Here is a 19,812-nt window from a genome sequence, read left to right on the forward strand (position 1 = left end):
AAATGTCATCAAGGAATGCAAAAATGGATGTGAATTTGGTTATTCATGATATATGCATGTACGTATATATGCATGTATGCACGTTATGTTTATGCTGACAAAAACAGACAAAACAGACACGTTGGGGACATAATATGTTTCATAGCTCAACATGAGCTTGGCTAATCTCATTAAGGTGGAGAACATCACTGGAGATGAGTTAAAGGTTATCAAAGGAAAAAGTCTCGTCACGAGGTCCAATTCTCTCTAGGGAGAGGAAAATGCTTCGTTTGGGGATGAAATGTGAACCTTTGATGGAGCAAAGATCTTGCTACTGGGTTCCAATTTCTCTGGAGAAAAAGACTTCAGTCAGGAGAAAAAAAATGTAGACTCTACCAATGGCGGGTCTAGATTGGTCAAGAAAACCTTCAAAATGATTCTTCTGGGTACATCATCAAAATTTGCAGCTTCCACCGGGGATAATGAAGATCTTTGAAAAAGCTTGACTATTTATTTTAAAACTTGACAGAAAATCCAAGCTTAGCATTTGTTGGGGAACATTGAGTTCCAACACTTCACAACCTACTCGCCGCTTGGGGATTTAACTATGGACGTTCAGTTTTTTTTGCATTCACAAATCAAAACAAAATCTTATTTTGAAAAAACAAAATTTTCAAATATTCATTTCAAGAATTTTTATCAAAGTAAGGATTACCAATAAATGGGTAAGTCTCGAATTTTATTGATAGAATGGTGATCCGCAAATGGCGTGATCCCATTGTCGCTTACGCAAAAAATACAAAGTCGCCATCAGTTTTTATTTATTCCAAAGGAAAGGGAAAATATCGAGAAAACCCCAAAGAATGGTCATCGCAACCACGAACAGGTTCGGAAGTCGGTTATGCAAGGGGAATGTATCGAATGCTTGCTTGCCAAAGGTTTGCGGAGTGAAGGTAGATTTTAAATTAGTGTGCTCGCCAAGGAATGGATCCTCGTGCCTATGTATGCCCACTTGTTGAAGTGAGAAATCAGAGCCTTCGTAGTTCGTGGTTTTGAAATTGTTTGCTTGTTTTGTTGAATTTATTACCTTGAAGAAGGGTTTTCGATGGTGTCGCCCTAAGGCTCAAACAAAAGGTTTGAATGCGTTGGATTGTTTTTAGGTTTTGAGAAAGTATTATTGATTTCGGATTGCACTAAAGACTATGGATAAAGATGAGTACTTCGAACTATCAAGTCAAACGTCCTGTGTTCGAAGTATTCAGAATGAGTGTGGGAAAGCTCCAGTCTCATCCCTTCTTTATCGCTTAAGGCTCGTGACGTACGATATTAATCGCCATTTATTATGTTTTTGAGTTTGATTTAGAAAAAACCGCTTGACGTTGGATCAAAGGTTTGTTTATTGAATTAGACTTGAAAAAGAGACCGCTTGACGTTAGATCAAGGGTTTGATTATCGATTTTGAATTGGTGAACGTTCCTAATTCCTAAGGAGTAGCTAACAAGCAATAAAAGAAAGCAAGTAAATGCGTACATCGGAAAGGGGAGGGGGTACATGTAAAGTACAAGGGAGTGCAGGAAATAAAATGTCTCATTGTCAGGTAGCCCAAGAGAAAGCCGTGTGTGTGCAATTGTGTCCTAAACTAGAAAGCACATAAAAGATTACAATTTATCTTAATTCTTGAATGCTCCTTCCATGTTTGGGTTGAATATTTGTCCAATGTCTTTTGCAAGGGTCCTAACAACAATCTTTAAGTCCGTTACATGTTTGAGAATTATCTTTTTTATTTTTAAAGTTTTATCCATTTTAAGTCATTTTTGGATGAGATGAATGAAGAATGTACAATGATGTAGCAAAAATAATATAAAATAAAAATAAAAGTGCATAAGGTAAATGACAAAAAATAAAATGTTAGGAGCGGAAATTAAAATGCAAAAAGTAAAAGTTAGAAATTAGATGCGGAATTGTAAAGAATTAGATGTTAGGATGCGGAAATTAAAGGTTAGAGGTTAGATGTTAAATATTAACACAAAGTAAAATAATATTCAATATCAATATCAAAATCTAAATCAAATTCTAAAAATCAAAACAATCATCAAATTATTAAAATCAAATGGAATTCTAGGATTAAAACAAATATCAAAAAAAATCCACAACAATTATCAAGAACTAAATTCTAAAACAATTATCACAAATCACATTAAAATTCCAAAACAATTCTAAAGTATTAAACAATTAACAAACCAAAATCAAGGTGAAAATTAATTCAAATCTAACAAGTCCTAAATTAATGCTAATCTTAATTCTAAAAAATTAATCCTAATATTAATCTAATCATTCACAATTAACCAAAACAGCAGTCAATAATTTCAAAAAGAACAGAAAGGGCCTCACTGCAGATCAGGCCCAAGCCACAGGGGGTGGTGCTGGATGGAGTGTGCAAAACACCAAAACCATGGGCCTAGGATCAGGTTGATCCAACAAAGGAGATCCAAGGTCTCTCTCACGTGCCAGATCACCCGTTCACTTTTAAACCTTCCCTCCAAACTACTCTTACTAGCGACCAAGCATCCTCCGTGCCGGAGCTCATCGTCGGCGGCGGCGGAGCTCCCCACACCAAAACCAACTGCCAAACTGACCGCCACCACCTTAACATCCTAAATCCAGCGTCCAACCGACATTATCCTAAACAATCTAACCAAAATCAAGCTCTGAGATAACAAAAACCTAGAATAACTTTCAGAAATTAAATGAACCACGACGAATATAAATAGCAGGCAGGTTAGGGTTTCAGTTCCTCTAATCTAATACTACCTTATGGTAACCAGTAGGGGTGTGCAAAATAACCAATAACCATGAACCAAATTCTTATCCAAATTGATCCAAATTTTAAAATCCAATCCAAAATTATATTTTGAAATTGGTGATCCATTTATCAAATTGAAAAAAAACCGGTAACCATTATTACAAACCGGTTCAAGTAAACGGTTACCATTTTTCAATAATCATTTCAAATTAACCCAAAACACAAATTTCAGAATCCCTAATTCTCAAAAATCCAATTTTTTTTCATTTTTTTTTCTCTTCATCATTCTTCAAATTCCAAACTCATCAAAACCTGCATCGTATTGTAAATGGTATTGAAAGTTGTGATGTTTGCTTTCATGTTGGTGTTCTTTAACAATGTTCAAGTCAAATTCTGTGAGTAGTAAATTCGTAATTTTGTAATTGTGTGTTGTATTATGGAGTTATTTTTTTTCCATTTTCTTAGCTTTAATTGGTTGTGAATTGTTTCTATTGATTTCTGTTTTTAAAGATTTGTATAGAAAATATAGTATTAGTATACAATTTGTTTTTCAATGTTTTTTTCCTGTATATTTGGATATTTGCAAAGAAAACAAACTGAAAACAAGTTGGCAATTTCGTCCCTATTTATTTGTGAGTTTGAAAAAAGTCATCGAAAATTTTATTATTTTAATTTCTCCTTACAACTAGTCAGTTATTTTTATGACGTGGCAATTACTTTACTTTTTTATTATTGTAAAATTAAATGTGGCATTGTTGATCATTATCCTCTTAAATAAAATTGAGAAGCTGCAAAAAAAACTACGGTTAATAAAACTGCATCGTATAATTTTTTAAACCTGATTTATTTTTATAATTTTTTTAAATTGTTTTTTTTTACAAAATTATTTTTTTTATAAAACTGTTTTTCTAAAGAAAATAAAAAACTGGTTTGAAAAATATCGATTTAAAACTCTTTTTTTAAAATTGATTTTTTTTCTATCTTATAGGTAATTACTTAATTTTGATTTTTCAAATTGAAATTTAAAAATAGTGATTGATTTCAAGAGCGATTGGATAGAGTTAATAAGTTGTTGGAATGAAAATTAAATTTAAGGGAAATTTGGTTTTAAAATTGATCCAAACAAAAATTAATTTTTTTTAGTACAAACCGGTTATTAACCAAACCGATCCAAACATAAACCGATTTTAAAAATATAAACCGGTTTTATCAAAGTGGTTTTAAAAACCAAACTGATCCATATATTTGGTTCAATTTGGTTATGGTTTTGAACCATGCACACCCCTAGTAACCAGACCAAAGCATAACCAGAGAGTTCAAACTGAATACCTGCCGGAGACGGTGTCGGAGATGGCGACAGTGATGACGACGGTCACAGGTACACCTCTTATCCACTTCCTCGTGCTTCTCTTCTTCTTCTATTACTTTTGAAGCCTGCCTCCGTTCAATATCCAAAGCGTGAGAGTGATGGTGGCAGTCGAGTGTTGAAGCTTTCCACAGTGGTTTAGCTCAGCCGAGTAGAGCTTCGAGTGATGAAGCTCCCACAATAATGGAATGAGCGTATACTGAAGGTTAGTGGAAGAATGCAAAATTCGTTTGGATCAGAGAAAACTCGGGGAAGGCTCATGATTGACAATGATTGCTCTTCTTATAGTGTGATCCAAGAGGGTATTTTAGGGAATCGAATCTGAGTTGTTAGATCTTCATTCGTCCAGCTGGAAATTTAGTGAATTCATGAAATGAGAATGTGAGTTTTAATTAGGAATTAGGTCACATGGGATTTAGAAAAATGAATAGCACGTGCTTTTATTCTCTAATTCATTTGCTGCAGACTCCTCAATCCAACTTTGAATATCTAAACTGACTTGCATTGGGTGGCTTGCTTCTTTGGAAATGAACTGATGTGATTATGTTACTGTCATGAACTAAAGTTATCGGATTTGTTTGGCTCTGTTATATTATGTGCAGGAATCGTGAAGTGTCATAAACGGTTTTTTGGACTGATGTTGAACTCTTGTTATTTACTTGTAGGTTATGAGGTTGTTACGGCGAGTTGTTCGTCGTCGCGTGAGGCGGAGTTTGGCTAGGAAAAACGGTTGGACCTTTGGTATAATCGAACGGCGGTGGAGGCTCATTAGTGCAGAAACTTTTGTGATTATTCTCACTTGTCGGCTTGGATGCAGCTGTTAATCTCGGTTCGGCTTGGTTGTCGTTTGTCTTTTGGTAAGTGTAACTTGTTGTTCACCTTTGGAAGTTTTGTTGTGAGATGTTTTGAGGCATTTCTGTTAGATCATGATTTTTATATATTTTTTGATTCAGTTGCCACGTTTGATTTTAAGTTCCTCCTTGCCGTTTTGGATTTCTGGTGTAACAGCTGATTTTTGGAAGTTCGCTACAAGTCGCGTTTTTGCTTGTGAGTCATAGCAGCTTGGCTTGTAGCTGCTTGTTGTAGATGTCGCGGCTTGTGGCCCGCGTTTTGTTTGCTTTTGGTTCCACCAAGTTTTGCTCGCACAACTTCGGATTGTGAGGGCTGTTATTTGGCCTTGCAGCAGCTTGTCGTTTTGGACTTACCAGATGCGGTTCTGTTCGTTTTCGCAGCGTTTTCGTATTGGCAGCTTTCCATTGCTTTTCTCTTTTGCAGCTTGTTTTGCTTGTTTCTCATGGGTAGTGTGTGTTCACATTTCCTTTTTTTGATTTGCAGATGGTTGCATTGCAGGTTTTGGAGGTGGCGCTGCATACCGTTGTAGCTACGTTTTGAATTAGTTTAGCAGCTGTTACTTTGGTTGGCTGTGGTGTTTTGCTGCTTTTGGCCCTAGCAGCTTACGGTAGCAGCTTGCACAGTTGGGAACTTTGTGCTACTTTTGGATGTCGTGCTTTGAGTTGTTGTTGACAACTATCGTTTTGGTGCCTTTGGAGCTTGGCGCCGCAGCTTTTATCGTCATGTTAGTTTGTAACGCATGAGCTACAACAGCTTTCCAATTTCCCTTTTATTTTGTCATGATGTATGACCAAAACCTCTTAGTATTTTCGCTAAGCAGACACAAAGTGAAACAGTGTTTAGGATTGATTAATTGGCCAAAGTGAATATTGAGGCAAAGGATGTACATCCATATTAGCAATAGTAAAATACTTAAACCCAAGCTCTCAAAGTTCAGTAACAATAATGAAGTCCAGGCTAGTTTCCCAAAACTTCCAGATTATTGCTTTCTATCCGTTGTAACATAACACCCTGCTCCATGCCCTCGTCTGGAATGTTACCATTTTGTGTTAAATATTTTCATACATACACGACATACATTTATTACTCACCAGTTACGCTTTGAGCCAGACGGATTTCCTTATGCCAACTGGATATGGATTATGAATGGATTTGGTTGGTAAAAAACGGTTATGGATTTGGTAAAAGTGGATTTTGGATTATGGACATTAAATGGATAGTTGTTAAAAAAATGGTTAAATGGATATTAAAATTAAATTGGATTTTGGATATTTGAACTTGGTTAATTTGGGTTTTTTAGAATTTGGATATGAAATTGACATTGGTTATTATGGATTTTCTAAATGGATTCGAAAATGGATTAAATGCATAATTGGGATTAACAAAAAGAAAATGTCAAAATTTATTTATAAGTAAAATAATATTTTCTAAACTTTAGTCGGCTAAAGATAATGATGAAATGGTTATGAGATCGAAATAATTCTCAAAAGTCGATTTGAATCTCAATGACCAAGCTTTGAATTAAAATTCAATTTGAACCTTTAAAATCCACCCAAACTTCCTGAATTAAATCGAAATCGATGAAATGACTATAGATCATGTGATTAAGGATTCTGAGGTTGATGGTTGACTTTGGTCAAGTGGTTGACCAAAAAGTCAACATAGACAAAATGCATATCTTCTCATGGACAAACAAAAATGGACCACAACATCCTGAACCATCGACTTGTGCCAATGCCATAAACTTTAATCCAAAACCCCGATTTTATCAACCACAAACCCTGAATCCATAATACATGTCAGCAGATGTTAATCATGAATGAATGAATGCACATGAATGAGTATGAATGAGGTCAGACGGTTATCGAGTTACACTCAGATGAAAAAGCGAAAAGTGTTGGTGTAAGCCCTAGAGGCCAATACTTTTGGTACTTGTATCGAATTATTTATTAATAATAAAAGGCTTTTTCTTTATTACGGTTGTTTAATAAAGTCCCTAAAATAGCTAGTCCGTTTAATGCATCAAGTGTGACTTGATCATGAGACCACATTAAACATAAGGACATTATTCTTAAAGTATCTGTAGTCGAGCTTTATTGTGAAGTGGGATAACATTAAAGCATTGAGACTATTATGTTTGTAGACTGATGATCACATCTCATGGATCATGGATAAAGAGTTATCAAGTCTTAAACATAGGTATGAATATTAAGAGTAATATTTATACCGGATTGACCCGCTATGAGAATACTATATAGAAAGTTATGCAAAGTGTCATAAGTTATTCTCATGGTGATAATGGTGTATGTCACTCTTCGACCTGAAACCACTATGGACCCTAGATGTAGAGTCGAGTGCTTTGTTGCTGATCTAACGTTGTCCGTAACTGGATAACCATAAAGACAGTTGATGGGTACTCCACGAAGCATGCTGAGGGACATGAGTGACCTAGATGGAATTTGCCCATCCTGCGTAACAGGATAAATGTCTATGGGCCCAATATTGAACTGGACAAGGATGACACGGTCTATACCTTGTGTTCAATATAGACATAAGGGCAAAAGGGTAATTATACACATAATTATTATCACAGGAGGTTTTGTCAGATCACATGACATTTTTGTGTCTTGGGTAGCAGTGATGTGCTGCTAGATACCGCTCACTATTTATTATGTTAAATGTGTGATTTAATATAATTGTCAACGTCGCGAAAACCTACAGGGTCACACACAAAGGATGGATTGATGAGAAATAGAGTAACTAAGGAACACCGTAAGGTACGGTGCACTTAAGTGGAAGACGAAATATGGTAAGGTACCAAATACTTAAGTGATTTTGGCATATTATGAGATATGGGCCAAAATACACTTAAGTGAGCTTTTTAGCTTGAAGTCCGCACAAGTGGTTCTATAAATAGAACCCTTGGGTAGAAGCATTGTCACTCAGACTAACACTCAAGTGAAGACTTGGAATTTCGTTTCCCCCTCTTCTCACTCAAAGCATTCATTCATAACAGCTAGCACTACGATTGAAGGAATACATTCGTGTGGACTGAGTAGAGACGTTGTCATCGTTCAACGTTCGTGATCGCCACAAGAGGTAACGATTTTATCACTGATCATGCCCATTCGTAAGGATCACTAAATGGAGAAATTTTTAAATTCCGTTGCGCCTTGAATGGCAATTCTCCTTCAAAAAGGAGGGCAAATTTTGGGATATGACACCCATGGATATTTACAAAGTTAGAAAAATGGTAATATGGGAAAAGGCTACATTAAAATACAATGAAACTATTCTCCCTAACAAATTTGAATTCCACATGTATTTGGGCTTCTGATAAGATCCAATTGAGAGCTTTGACAGGCATGCGTTTCTTCAAGTGATCCAATCTGATTTGATGTAGTTACTTGTCATAATCCTTTGTTTTGCCTAGATTGCCTTTTCAGGTTTTCAATCTACCAGGATAATCATTTTCTATTTATGTCTCTAATTTTTGTCTGGACCGCCATTTCGGGTTTTCAGTCCACCGAGACGCTCATTTTTGCCTAAGCCGCCTTTTGGGTTTTCGACTTAGCGAGCTATTCTTTTATTTTTCTAGGCGAAGTATTTCTTGACTGCGTCAGTATTCACAGGACGTGGGAGCTCCTCACCATCCATATTTGTAAGAATCAAGCCCCCCCCCCCAAGAGAAGGCTTTCTTGACAACATATGGGCTATCATAATTAGGAGTCCACTTGCCCCTAGAATCAGATATGAAAGATTGGATATTTTTAAGCACAAGGTCACCTTCTCTGAATACGCGAGGTAGAACCTTCTCGTCGAATGCTTTCTTCATTCTCTGCTGATATAACTGACCATGGCATAAAGTTGTCATCCTCTTTTCTTCAATCAAATTCGGTTGGTCATACCTGCTTTGACACCATTCAGCTTCGGATAACTTAGCTTCCATCAAGACACGCATTAACAAGATCTCTACTTCTATTGGGAGCACTGCTTCCATGCCATAGACAAGAGAAAATGGGGTTGCCCCCGTTGAAGTGTGGACGGACGTACGATATCCATGCAGAGCAAAAGGGAGCATCTCATGCCAGTCCTTATATGTCACTACCATCTTCTGAATGATCTTCTTGATGTTCTTGTTTGCAGCTTCAACAGCACCGTTCATCTTAGGCCTGTAAGGAGAGGAATTATGATGTTCAATCTTGAACTCTTCACACTTTTCCTTCATTATTTTATTGTTCAGGTTTGAACCATTATCAGTGATGATTCTGCTTGGCACACCATAACGGCAAATAAGTTGATTCTTGATAAATCTAACTACCACCTATTTGGTCACATTTGCGTATGAGGTTGCTTCAACGCACTTTGTGAAATAATCAATAGCCACCAGAATGAAACGATGTCCGTTGGAAGCTTTGGGTTCAATCATACCAATCATGTTGATGCCCCACATAGAGAAAGGTCATGGAGAAGAGAGAACGTTGAGGAGAGCCGGAGGTACATGTATCTTGTCAACATAAATCGGGCATTTGTGACACTTCTTCACATACTTGCAACAGTCAGCTTCCATTGTCAGCCAATAGTAACCTGCTCTTAACATTTTTTTAGCCATTGCATGTCCGTTGGAGTGAGTACCAAAGGAACCTTCATGAACTTCTCGCATCAACAGGTCTGTTTCGTGTCTATCCACGCATCTGAGCAGAACCATGTCAAAGTTTCTCTTGTATAGCACTTCTTCATTCAGAAAGAAGTTATTAGCCAGTCTTCTCAAGGTCTTCTTATCTTTGTTTGATGCCCATGTCAAAGTTTCTCTTGTATAACACTCGATGTCATGGTACCATGGCTTGTCATCAGGGACTTCTTCCATTGCAAATACATGAGCAGGTCTATCAAGACGTATAACATCGATCTTAGGCACATCATTCCAACGATTCACAATGATCATGGAAGCCAAAGTTGCCAAGGCATCTGCCATCTGATTTTCCTCATGAGGGATGTGATGAAATTCAATATTGTTGAAGAAAGTAGATAACCTCCTTGCATAGTCTTTGTATGGGATTAGGCCGGGATGACGAGTTTCCCATTCTCCTTTAATTTGATTGACAACTAGAGCTGAGTCTCCATAAACATCGAGATTTTTTATTCTAAGATCAATGGCTTCTCCTAGACCCATGATGCAGGCTTCGTATTCCGCCATGTTGTCCGTGCACTTGAATGTTAATCTTGCAGTAAAAGGGATATGTGAGCCATGAGGAGTGATGATTATTGCCCCAATACCAATACCATAAGCATTAACTGCTCCATCAAATATTAAACCCCATTGAGAACCTAGCTCTGGCCCTTCATTTGGCAGTGGTTCATTGCAATCTTTGGCTTTTAAGTACATCACATCTTCATCTGGAAATTCAAAATTTATAGACTCATAATCGTCGATTGGCTGATGAGCTAAATGATCGTCCAAGACACTTCCTTTGATAGCTTTCAGGGTGTGATACTTAATGTCATATTCGGACAAGAGCATCTGCCAACGAGCAATTCTTCCGGTCAATGCAGGTTTTTCAAAGATATACTTAATCGGATCCATCTTGGATATCAACCAAGTTGTATGATTCATCATATGTTGACGGAGACGCTTGGCAACCCAAGCCAGAGCACAACAAGTTTTCTCTAGCATGGAATATCGGGATTCGCAGTCGGCGAATTTCTTGCTCAAATAATAGATGGCATACTCTTTTCTTTCTATTTCATCCTGTTGACCCAAGATACAGCCCATAGATTCTTCTAGTACAGTCAGATACATAATCAATGGTCTTCCCTCAACTGGAGGGGACAAGATAGGAGGTTCTAGCAAATACTCTTTGATACTGTCGAAGGCTTTTTGACAATCATCCGTCCAACCACAACCCTGGTCCTTTCGGAGGAGCTTAAAAATGGGAGCACAAGTAGCAGTCATATGAGATATAAACCTCGAAATGTAGTTCAAACGTCCAAGGAATCCCCTCACCTGCTTTTCTGTTTGAGGTGCTGGCATTTCCTAAATGGCTTTAACCTTGTCGGGATCAACTTCAATACCCTTTTGACTGACGATGAAGCCTAAAAGCTTTCCTGAATGAACCCCGAAGGTGCATTTGTTTGGGTTCAAGCGAAGTTTGTATTTTCTCAGACGATGAAACAGTTTCGAAAGATACTCAACATGATCTTCCTCAGTCTTTGATTTTGCTATCATATCATCTACATAGACTTCAATCTCTTTATGCATCATGTCATGAAAAAGAGTAGTCATAGCTCGTTGATAGGTGGCACCAGCATTCTTCAAGCCGAAAGGCATTACTTTGTAGCAAAATGTGCCCCAAGGTGTAATAAAAGTTGTTTTTTCCATATCTTCGGGCGCCATTTTGATTTGATTGTAACCGGAAAATCCATCCATGAAAGAGAAGACCTTGAACTTGGCGGTGCTGTCGACCAACATGTCAATATGTGCAGAGGAAAGTCATCCTTAGGACTGGCTTTGTTTAGATCTCTATAGTCAACGCACATGTGAACCTTTCTGTCCTTCTTGGGAACTAGCACAATGTTCGCCAACCACTATGGATATTCTTATGTGACAAAGAAACCTGCATCAATCTGCTTTTGCACTTCCTCTTCGATTTTGATCGCCATGTCCAATCGAGTTCTTCTTAACTTTTGCTTGATCGGTGGGCACTCTGGCCTCAATGGTAAACGATGCTCCACAATATCGGTATCCAACCCTGGCATGTCTTGGTATGACCAAGCAAACACATCAGTATATTCTCGGAGAAGCTCTATCATCCTCTCTTTGACCTTTGGCGCGAGCAGTGCTCCAATTTTGACTTCTCTTCTATCCTCTTCAGACCCTAAGTTGATTACTTCCATAGGCTCTTTGAATGGCTGAATGGTATTTTCTTCATTTTCGAGCAGTCTAGAGATTTCATCTGGAATGTTTTCCTTTTCTTCTTCTTCTGCTTCGTACGCATGGAATTCAAAGTTGCAAGAGGGCATATGATCATTGGTTTTAATGGATATGTCATGAATTAATCTGCACATGTGATTTTATGCTTGTCTTAGAAACAGATAAAAGTGTGAAGTCATGTGTAACTATCTGGAAGTGTTTATTTGTTTTTTATTTATTATTTTTAGATTACCATTTTTCCAGAAAAAAAATAGCAAAATAATAAAAACGACAATATGGAAATAAAATAACATTTTCATTTATTTAATTCTTGAAACATAAGCCCAAACATTGTCACTTTCGCCTTAGGCATAACGAAAGGATTTTTTTTGAAAAAAAAACAGACAACAAAATACTACTTTGAAATGTGAACAACAACAGGAACATCAACAGAGGTCCAGTTTTGGTGAATTACTCCGTGAGCTATGAAATCGGTCGGAACATCTTTAGGATTGTCTTCCACAATGGCATTGGCTTCAGGTGCTTCGTCTTCTGACCCCAGGATGTATTCAACTTCTCTATGATGAGGGAAGTAGAAAGGCACATATTCATCTACTACCTCAAGATCATATTCGAGATCGTCGCAGTATGGTTCCCATGCTGAATCATCATCCTTAATGACGACACTAACTTCTGGCAAAATGGGATTGATGAACCCTCCACTATGGAAAGTTTCTTTGATTGAACGAACAGATCTACTTCTTTCTGCAATCTTCTTGGAAGTAGGAGAAAAGCCTAAACCCTTTCGGTGTTTGTTTTCTGAGAGATCCAAAATTGTTCCCCAACCATCGGTTATACCATCATTTACTAGCCGTTGTGCATCCTTGAATGAAGAGATTGATACTCCTCTCTTGATATCTTTGTCAATCAAAGAAAGGGCTTGAAATTGAGTTCCAACATCTTCTTCAGGTTCAAGATAAGAGAAAGATGATAAGTGACTCACAACTAGTGTTTTCTCCCCACAGACTGTCACTAGCTTCCCGTTCTTCACAAATTTAAGCTTCTGATGCAGAGTGGAAGTGATTACCCCAGCTTCATGGATCTAAGGCCGACCCAATAAACAACTATACACAGCTTCTATGTCCATCACCTGGAATGTTATCTGGAAAGTATGAGGTCCGATGATCATAGGAAGGTTAACTTCTCCAATGACTGTTTTTCTGGAACCATCAAAAGCTTTGACAATAATCCCGCTACTCGACATAGGAGCACCTTGAAAAGAAAGTCTAGAAAGTGTCGACTTCGGCATGACATTGAGAGACGAGCTTGTATCCACTAACACACTTGACAAAGAGTCATTCATACAGTTGATTGAGATATTTAGTGCCATGTTATGATTTCTTCCTTCTTCGGGGAGCTCTTCATTACTGAAACTCAAGTTGTTGTAGACCGTGATGTTAGCGACGATACCATCAAATTGTCCAACCGTCACATCATGGTCTACATAAGCTTGTTCTAAGACTTTCTGCAAAGCTTCACGGTGAGCCTCAGAGTTCATCAACAAAGATAACGCAGATATCTTGGAAGGTGTATGTAGTAATTGTTCCACCATATTGTATTCACTTTTCCTGATGAGCTTCAACACCTCATCATCATCATTTTTCGGATTCATGTTATCAGATTGGCCAACCGGTTCAAAAGGGACCTTAACATGAGCCTGCTTTCCTGCTGCGACATCCTCGGTCCTTTTTGCAAATATACGTCCACTCCTTGTGACTCTGCTTACATCAACGGCGTTAACAATGGAGGGTAGAGGAACATCCTTTCCATTCTCAGTCATTATAGCATTGTACTTGTAAGGAACAACTTTATTACATTGGTAGGGAACTGGTGTAACACCTCAAAATTTGCCCTCCTCTCTTGGGACTAGCATAACATATTACATATCATTGTTAGGTCATTAGGCATTGCATATTGCATATTATGTGGTTACATTGTGCAAGTCATCCTCACAAGTCTTGATCAGAAGATAGGAGGTCATGTGCAAGCTAGGGTTTCATTGGACTGGTCATTAATCATCTGAGGATGTGGAGGTCCAAATTAGGGTTTTGTGATTCTCAAGGAGATTGGTCCTTATCTTGTTTGAAATGATTCATCATCATCATCATGGTTTGTCATCATCAAGTGTTTGATCAAGATTCCTTGAGATTAGGGTTTTGACCACTGGTCAACCCTAATCAGTTGCATTGGGCCAATCAGGGCATGGCAAGGAGATGGGGTCTATGATGGATATGGGGATCATTATTTGGTTTTATGGAGATTATTAAGGCTAGGGTTCGTCCTTGAGCCATTTCATCAGAGGATTGGAGCTCAATTTGATCAATGCATTGCCAAATTCATCTATCAGTTGAAAAAGTCAAATGTGGTCAACTGTGCTTGATTTTATGGATTTGGAGGTGGGAGAGAGTTGGATACACTTCCTTCATGTTGGAACAAGTGTTATTTGACATGTCAAAGCTCAAGAATGAAGAAAATAAAGTCAGAACAAAAATTGCCAAAAATAGAAAATGACTTATAATGGAAGTTTCCAAAAATGGAAAGTTTTTGACCTCAAAATTACATGTCCAAGGAAGCTTCAAACGAAAATTTGTTCAACATGAAAGTTGTAGATCTTGGTCTCACCTTTCCAAAAAGTCCAAGAACTTGAAAATCCCATGTATGGTTGGCAAGTTATGGTCCATTCAATTTCAAAAATGACCCATAATCAAAGTGGCATAACTTTCACATGGAGTGTCCAAATGGGATGATCTTTTTATGAGCAAACTCCATTTAACATGTACTTTCATGGTGCATAATTGGAATTCATCAAAAATGGTCAATGCAAAAAGTCAATTTTCAAGTGTACAATTAAAAATCCAAGGGCAAAATGGTCCAAGTTGAGAAATAATGGGAATTTTGGCATGGGGATTTTTGCAACACCTCACAAATGCAAATTAGAAATGGGTTGAATCGTCATAAACTTCCAAGGTCCAATATTCGGTTAGGCCATTTTTAAACTTGCACTTAAAATACATTTTGTGGCATAGCATAGTGAAATTGAAAAATACAAAACCAATTGCCATGAGACAAGTTGCAACACATCACAAATGGAATTTGGAGGATGTGTGAGCTGTCATACAGCTGTCATGAGCCCTTATGTGAAATGACATTTTTGCCCTTGAATTGAAATTGCACATTATGCTAATTACATTGCATTTGGTTAATTAGTGATTAACAAGGTGATTAGAGCTGGAGTATTTAATCCTAATCATAACTGAATTGCACACACAATCACAAATCTCCAGAAATTCTAACTGATTTTCCCTCCAATTCTCCAAATTCATCAAGAACATTCAAGAACCAAATTCAACAAAACTCCTTCAATTCTTCATCAATTCGAGTGATTCTTCTTGCTGCCTCTTCCATGGATCATGCTCTTGGACTGTTTTGAGGAATCATCACCATAACCTTGCAAATTCGCCACTGTTCATATCTTGTTCATCAAAGGCACTTTGCAATTTCTTCCAATAGAAGCAACATTGGATCAAGCTAAGCATTGAAGTCACCTTCCTATACTTCCTTCTTCATCTGTTTGGAGGAATCGCGCGCAAAAGCTCAAGGAATCCACACTGTCTTCAATTTAAGGTGCCAAATCGAATCTCATCATTTCTTTAATTGAGATATGCGTTTTGTAGTGTGTTTAATGTAGATGAATGTGATGCTTGTGGTTTGCAAAATGATTGAGTGAGGTGAGAGAAATCTCGATTCAAAGTTTGATGTTCATTCCTTTTCATGCTCGATTCGTGATGTATGGTAGGATTTAGGGAAAATCGTTAGCATATTAGTGATGTACGTTGGAAGAGGAAGAGAACGGTATATCATTTGCGTGTTTTGGTCGAGTTTCGCTCGTAACGAATTTTGCTGTTGAAGAACATGAAGAACGCAGGTTGCTGTTTGAATTTCCGTCCAATTCCGTGTGTTTGATCTTCCTGGCTCAGTTTCTTTTCAAATTCGGTGTTTCCCGCCAGGATGGGCAAATCGCGTGTGGACAGCGCATTAAGCAATGCTACGTCGTTTCTGGCCAGGCGAAGATAATTACGAGACTGCCATTAGCTGATTAATTAAATCATTTTAATTCATTAACATCTTAAATAATTATTCAACAAAATTAACAAACTTAAAAAATCATAGAAAATTAATTATTAATCCAAAAATAGTGAGGTTTTTTTTGATAGATCCCAAATTCTCTCTAGTTTTTTATAGGCATGGTAACATAAGTTGTGCATGGAGAAATGTTGACCTGGCCTATTGATCTTTGACTTGTGTGCCTATTTTGTATGTTTTGCCAAATTCAACATGAAATGCTCATACTTGTAAAGAAATGATTGAAAATTTGTGTGCTTATTCTGGACATGTTGATGGTGATTTCCATGTAAAGTTTATGATTTTTGGATATCTGATGATTGAGATATGATTTTTTGAATCTAGGTGTGACAATTTGTGTCACACCTAGCTAGGTCAACTTCATGAATTTATTTGCATGACCTATGATTGTTGGATTGGATTGAAATTTTGCATGTATGATCATTGATGTGTCAAGATAACATGTGATTTTTGCTGGGATTTTTGGTTGCATTTTCAAATTGATTGATAATTTTCTTCACTGTGTGTTCATTGTGAAACATTGTGTGACACATGTTTGTATATCTTTTGTGAAATTCTCATATGGTTTTGGATGAATGTGAAATTTGGTATGTTGATTGTAGACACATTGTGGGACATCATGCTTTTGGTCCCATGCATTTCTTAATTGTTGTCACTGTTTTATGAATTATTGAAGTGAATGCTTGTGTTGATGCTATGAATTGGCTTGAATAATTGTGTCTGGATTTCTTGATTTTCATTGACCTAGTTCCTTTTGTCCAATTGAGCTGAAAATTTACATGCTATACATTGATTGTGTCCTGTTTTGGTGTGAATTATTTGAGGATTTTTGGAATTGTTTTGGTATGCTTTTGAGTGAGATAGTTCTGTTTGGTCAATTGAAGTTGCAAATTGCATGATTGATGTTAAATTGTGCATGAAATGATATTGGTGAATGATATGAGCATGGGACCAATTGCATTTGCTTTTGAATTGTTTTAATGTGATTTTGGTTGAATATTACTTGCTGTTTAGATTTTTTTATCCCTTTTGGACCCTAGGCTTGGCCTAGTGGTCTAGTTTCTCACTTTTGGTTTGGATTTTCAGGATGAAACGCACAATGCTTAAGGAGATTGCTTCAAGGCAATTTGAATTGAGTTTGGTTGATGTTGTCTACTAACATGACTTTGTTTTGTAGGGATTGATGCTTGAGCTTGAGCTTATAGCTTGCACTTGTGTGCATTAACTTGTGTTGCGTTGTACATATTAACTGATTAACAATTTGCTGTTTACTGTTTGTCTGTCTGAGTACTGATGATACTTGATTGATTTCAGGTACATTTAGTCGCTTACAGTTCTTTAAGAACTTGCTTGCTGCTGCTTGGTTTTTAAACCACTTGAGGTAGGACTTCTATTCTTCATGTAGTCTGGAAGACCTGGCCTTGGCCAGGCAACTGTCTGAAGTCCTCCTTAAGAGGCGATGTTTGTGGTTGTTTACATTTGTGCCAAGCAGGTAAAGACCTCTATGAGGCAATTGGTGGATCAAAGGGATATGCAATCTATCCCCCACTATTCTGTGAGTCGTCCCTCTGCTCACACGGCTGTGTGTTGATGCATTGGGACACAAACCCATGATCTTGTGCTGTTGCACAATCGAGTCAGAGTCTTTGAGCGTAGAAGGGTCCCTCCATTCTGGACCCACGCTCCTTTGTCTGAAGCTCTCCCTGGTCAGGGATAAGAGCTGTGAAGTCTAATCTTCACTCACCTTTCATCTGCTTCACCTTAGCCTCGCAATGGCAAGGTTAAGAGCGAGTACTACTGTCATACGGTGAACTGGACTTTTTTGTGGTTTTAATCGCAATGTCGCGGTTAGCAAGAGTCGCCACCGACTTTTCTTTTATCCAATAAGGAAAGGTGGAAAAGAACAGGAAAGACCTTAATTTAGATTTTGGGTTCGGGAGGTACATTATACAAAGGGAAGGTGTTAGCACCCTTTGTATCCATGGTTATCCATGGGCTCTTAATTGCTCGATCACTTATATTATTTTTGTCTGAAAAAAGTGTTTGTGAATTGTTTAGAAAAATTGTTTTTTTGAAAAGAGAATTTAACTTTGTAATGATTCTTGTATGAATGTATACAAAGTGATTATCTCGTTTAGTTTTGAAAATTGTTTAGAAAAATATAACTCGGTAATGATTCTAGTATGAATGTATACCAAGTGGTGATTTTCTGAAGATATTTTGAAAGGTGTGAGGTGTGAAAAAAATGTTTTAGGTTGTGAGCCAGCAATTAAGAGTTATGCCGACCCAAGGTCTTTATGAGTATTTCCTATCCTTATGAGGGTAAAACTGTCCTTATTATTGAGAAATAAGTAGTTTTATCCTTTGGATGTAAAAGGGTCATCGTAGGGTCATCGATTGGTCATTGAAGGCAACAATTACGAGGATACCTTAGCATTCGAAGGGACTATCATCTTTTAACCGTAGGCAACATCGGAGGGTCATCGAGGGACAAAGTTGTATATTCGAAGGCAACATCCGAGGGACTATAATTTATTTTATGATGATTTAACCGAAGGGTCTTTGCTAAGGGTATCCCCACGTTCGCGGGACATGACCGTAATATCGTAATCGTAAGGCAACAAAGAGAGGTCCAAGATCACTTATTCAAAGGCAAAGTTTTACAATTAATTATATAATTAGGATGAAACTCCACATTAAAATTATTAAAAATAATATATTAAAAAATTAATACATTAGAAATTAATACATTAAAAATTAATTTAGGGTGAAACTCCACAAGGGTATCCCACAAATAAAGTGGAATACCTAGCCAATAACCTTTTCCTGGGATATGTGAACCTTTTCGAAACTCAAAAAGAAACATGTCAGAATACCAAATCAGGGTGCAATCGAAGATTACACCGGAAAAATATCGCAACAGTAAATAGGATAGGATGAATAATGCATGGCTATGATAAAACATAAAAAAAACAGACTAGAAAAATCAGGTATTGTCTCGTTCGCCTCTGCCTCGCCGAGCGAAGGTCAGGCGAACGGCCACGGATTTTGAATTTTGAGAAAAAACAGCCCCATGTTAGGAACCTTGAACTTTATGGCATTTTATCACAGGAACAGCATGGTCAAACATTCAGGGTATTCAGGCATATTTAACTTCACATACGAAAGCAAATTATATATCAACATTTAATCATGATGCATTATATGTGTAGATATGGCCAATTGAAAGTATAAACAATAGAGATACGCAAACCTGTTTGCCAATTCAAGGTTGAAGGGATTGACCACTTGTGGTATCGGAATGAGTTAGGCGGCGGGAATTGGGCGGCGATGGCTTCGGGGCGGATGAGCTGCCTTCAGGGTTTCTTTACTCTGAATTCTCCGAGTTGGCAGGGTTCCTATGCCAAAGTTTCTATCCGTCCTTCTCTGTTCTCTCTCTTTCTTTTTCCTCAAGGTTTTGTTCCAAGGAAACCTCAGAGTGTTTTGCTTCTCTTCCTTCTTTCTCCAGTGAATCTCCCAGTGTAAACTCCCAGTCTAACTCCAAGTCCTTTCCTCTACTGAAACTTCAGTATTTATAGACTAATTTCGTGGGTAATGGGCTTGGAATGAGGGAGACCCAAGTCCAAAATAATTTGTTATATTTTATTTATTTATTTATTTTAATTATTTAATTAATTAATTAATTAATTAATTAATTAA

The 19,812-nt window shown here is 37.4% G+C and overlaps 1 protein-coding gene and 1 long non-coding RNA gene across 3 annotated transcripts; one reads left to right on the plus strand and one right to left on the minus strand.

Annotated features, from left to right (window-relative positions):
- Positions 1 to 3,944: 3,944 nt before the first annotated feature.
- On the plus strand, positions 3,945 to 6,028 carry LOC127127722 (uncharacterized). Of its 2 annotated transcripts, none has more exons than XR_007805436.1 (3): positions 3,945 to 4,160; positions 4,814 to 5,005; positions 5,102 to 6,028. It is a non-coding gene; the product is annotated as an uncharacterized LOC127127722 (long non-coding RNA). The 2 variants fall into 2 exon arrangements; XR_007805435.1 differs by having other exon boundaries at positions 3,955 to 4,160; positions 5,157 to 6,028.
- A 3,681-nt stretch (positions 6,029 to 9,709) lies between these two features.
- On the minus strand, positions 9,710 to 10,521 carry LOC127131301 (uncharacterized). The gene is made up of 2 exons (XM_051060230.1): positions 9,839 to 10,521; positions 9,710 to 9,731 (listed from the first exon to the last, which is right to left on the minus strand). The coding sequence occupies exons 1-2, from the start codon at positions 10,519 to 10,521 to the stop codon at positions 9,710 to 9,712; spliced, it is 705 nt and encodes a 234-aa protein (XP_050916187.1).
- Between the last annotated feature and the right edge of the window lie 9,291 nt (positions 10,522 to 19,812).

This window comes from Lathyrus oleraceus, chromosome 3 (genome assembly GCF_024323335.1).
Source record: "Lathyrus oleraceus cultivar Zhongwan6 chromosome 3, CAAS_Psat_ZW6_1.0, whole genome shotgun sequence".
Classification (NCBI taxonomy): domain Eukaryota; kingdom Viridiplantae; phylum Streptophyta; class Magnoliopsida; order Fabales; family Fabaceae; genus Lathyrus; species Lathyrus oleraceus.

Excerpts from the sequence above, each read along its gene's own strand:
- LOC127131301 (XM_051060230.1), bottom strand. The coding sequence starts at position 10,521 with ATGCTCTTGTCCGAATATGACATTAAGTATCACACCCTGAAAGCTATC. Across the intron at positions 9,732-9,838 it reads GTCCCTGATGACAAGCCATG|TGCTATACAAGAGAAACTTT; the intron begins GTACCATGACAT and ends TGAATGAAGAAG.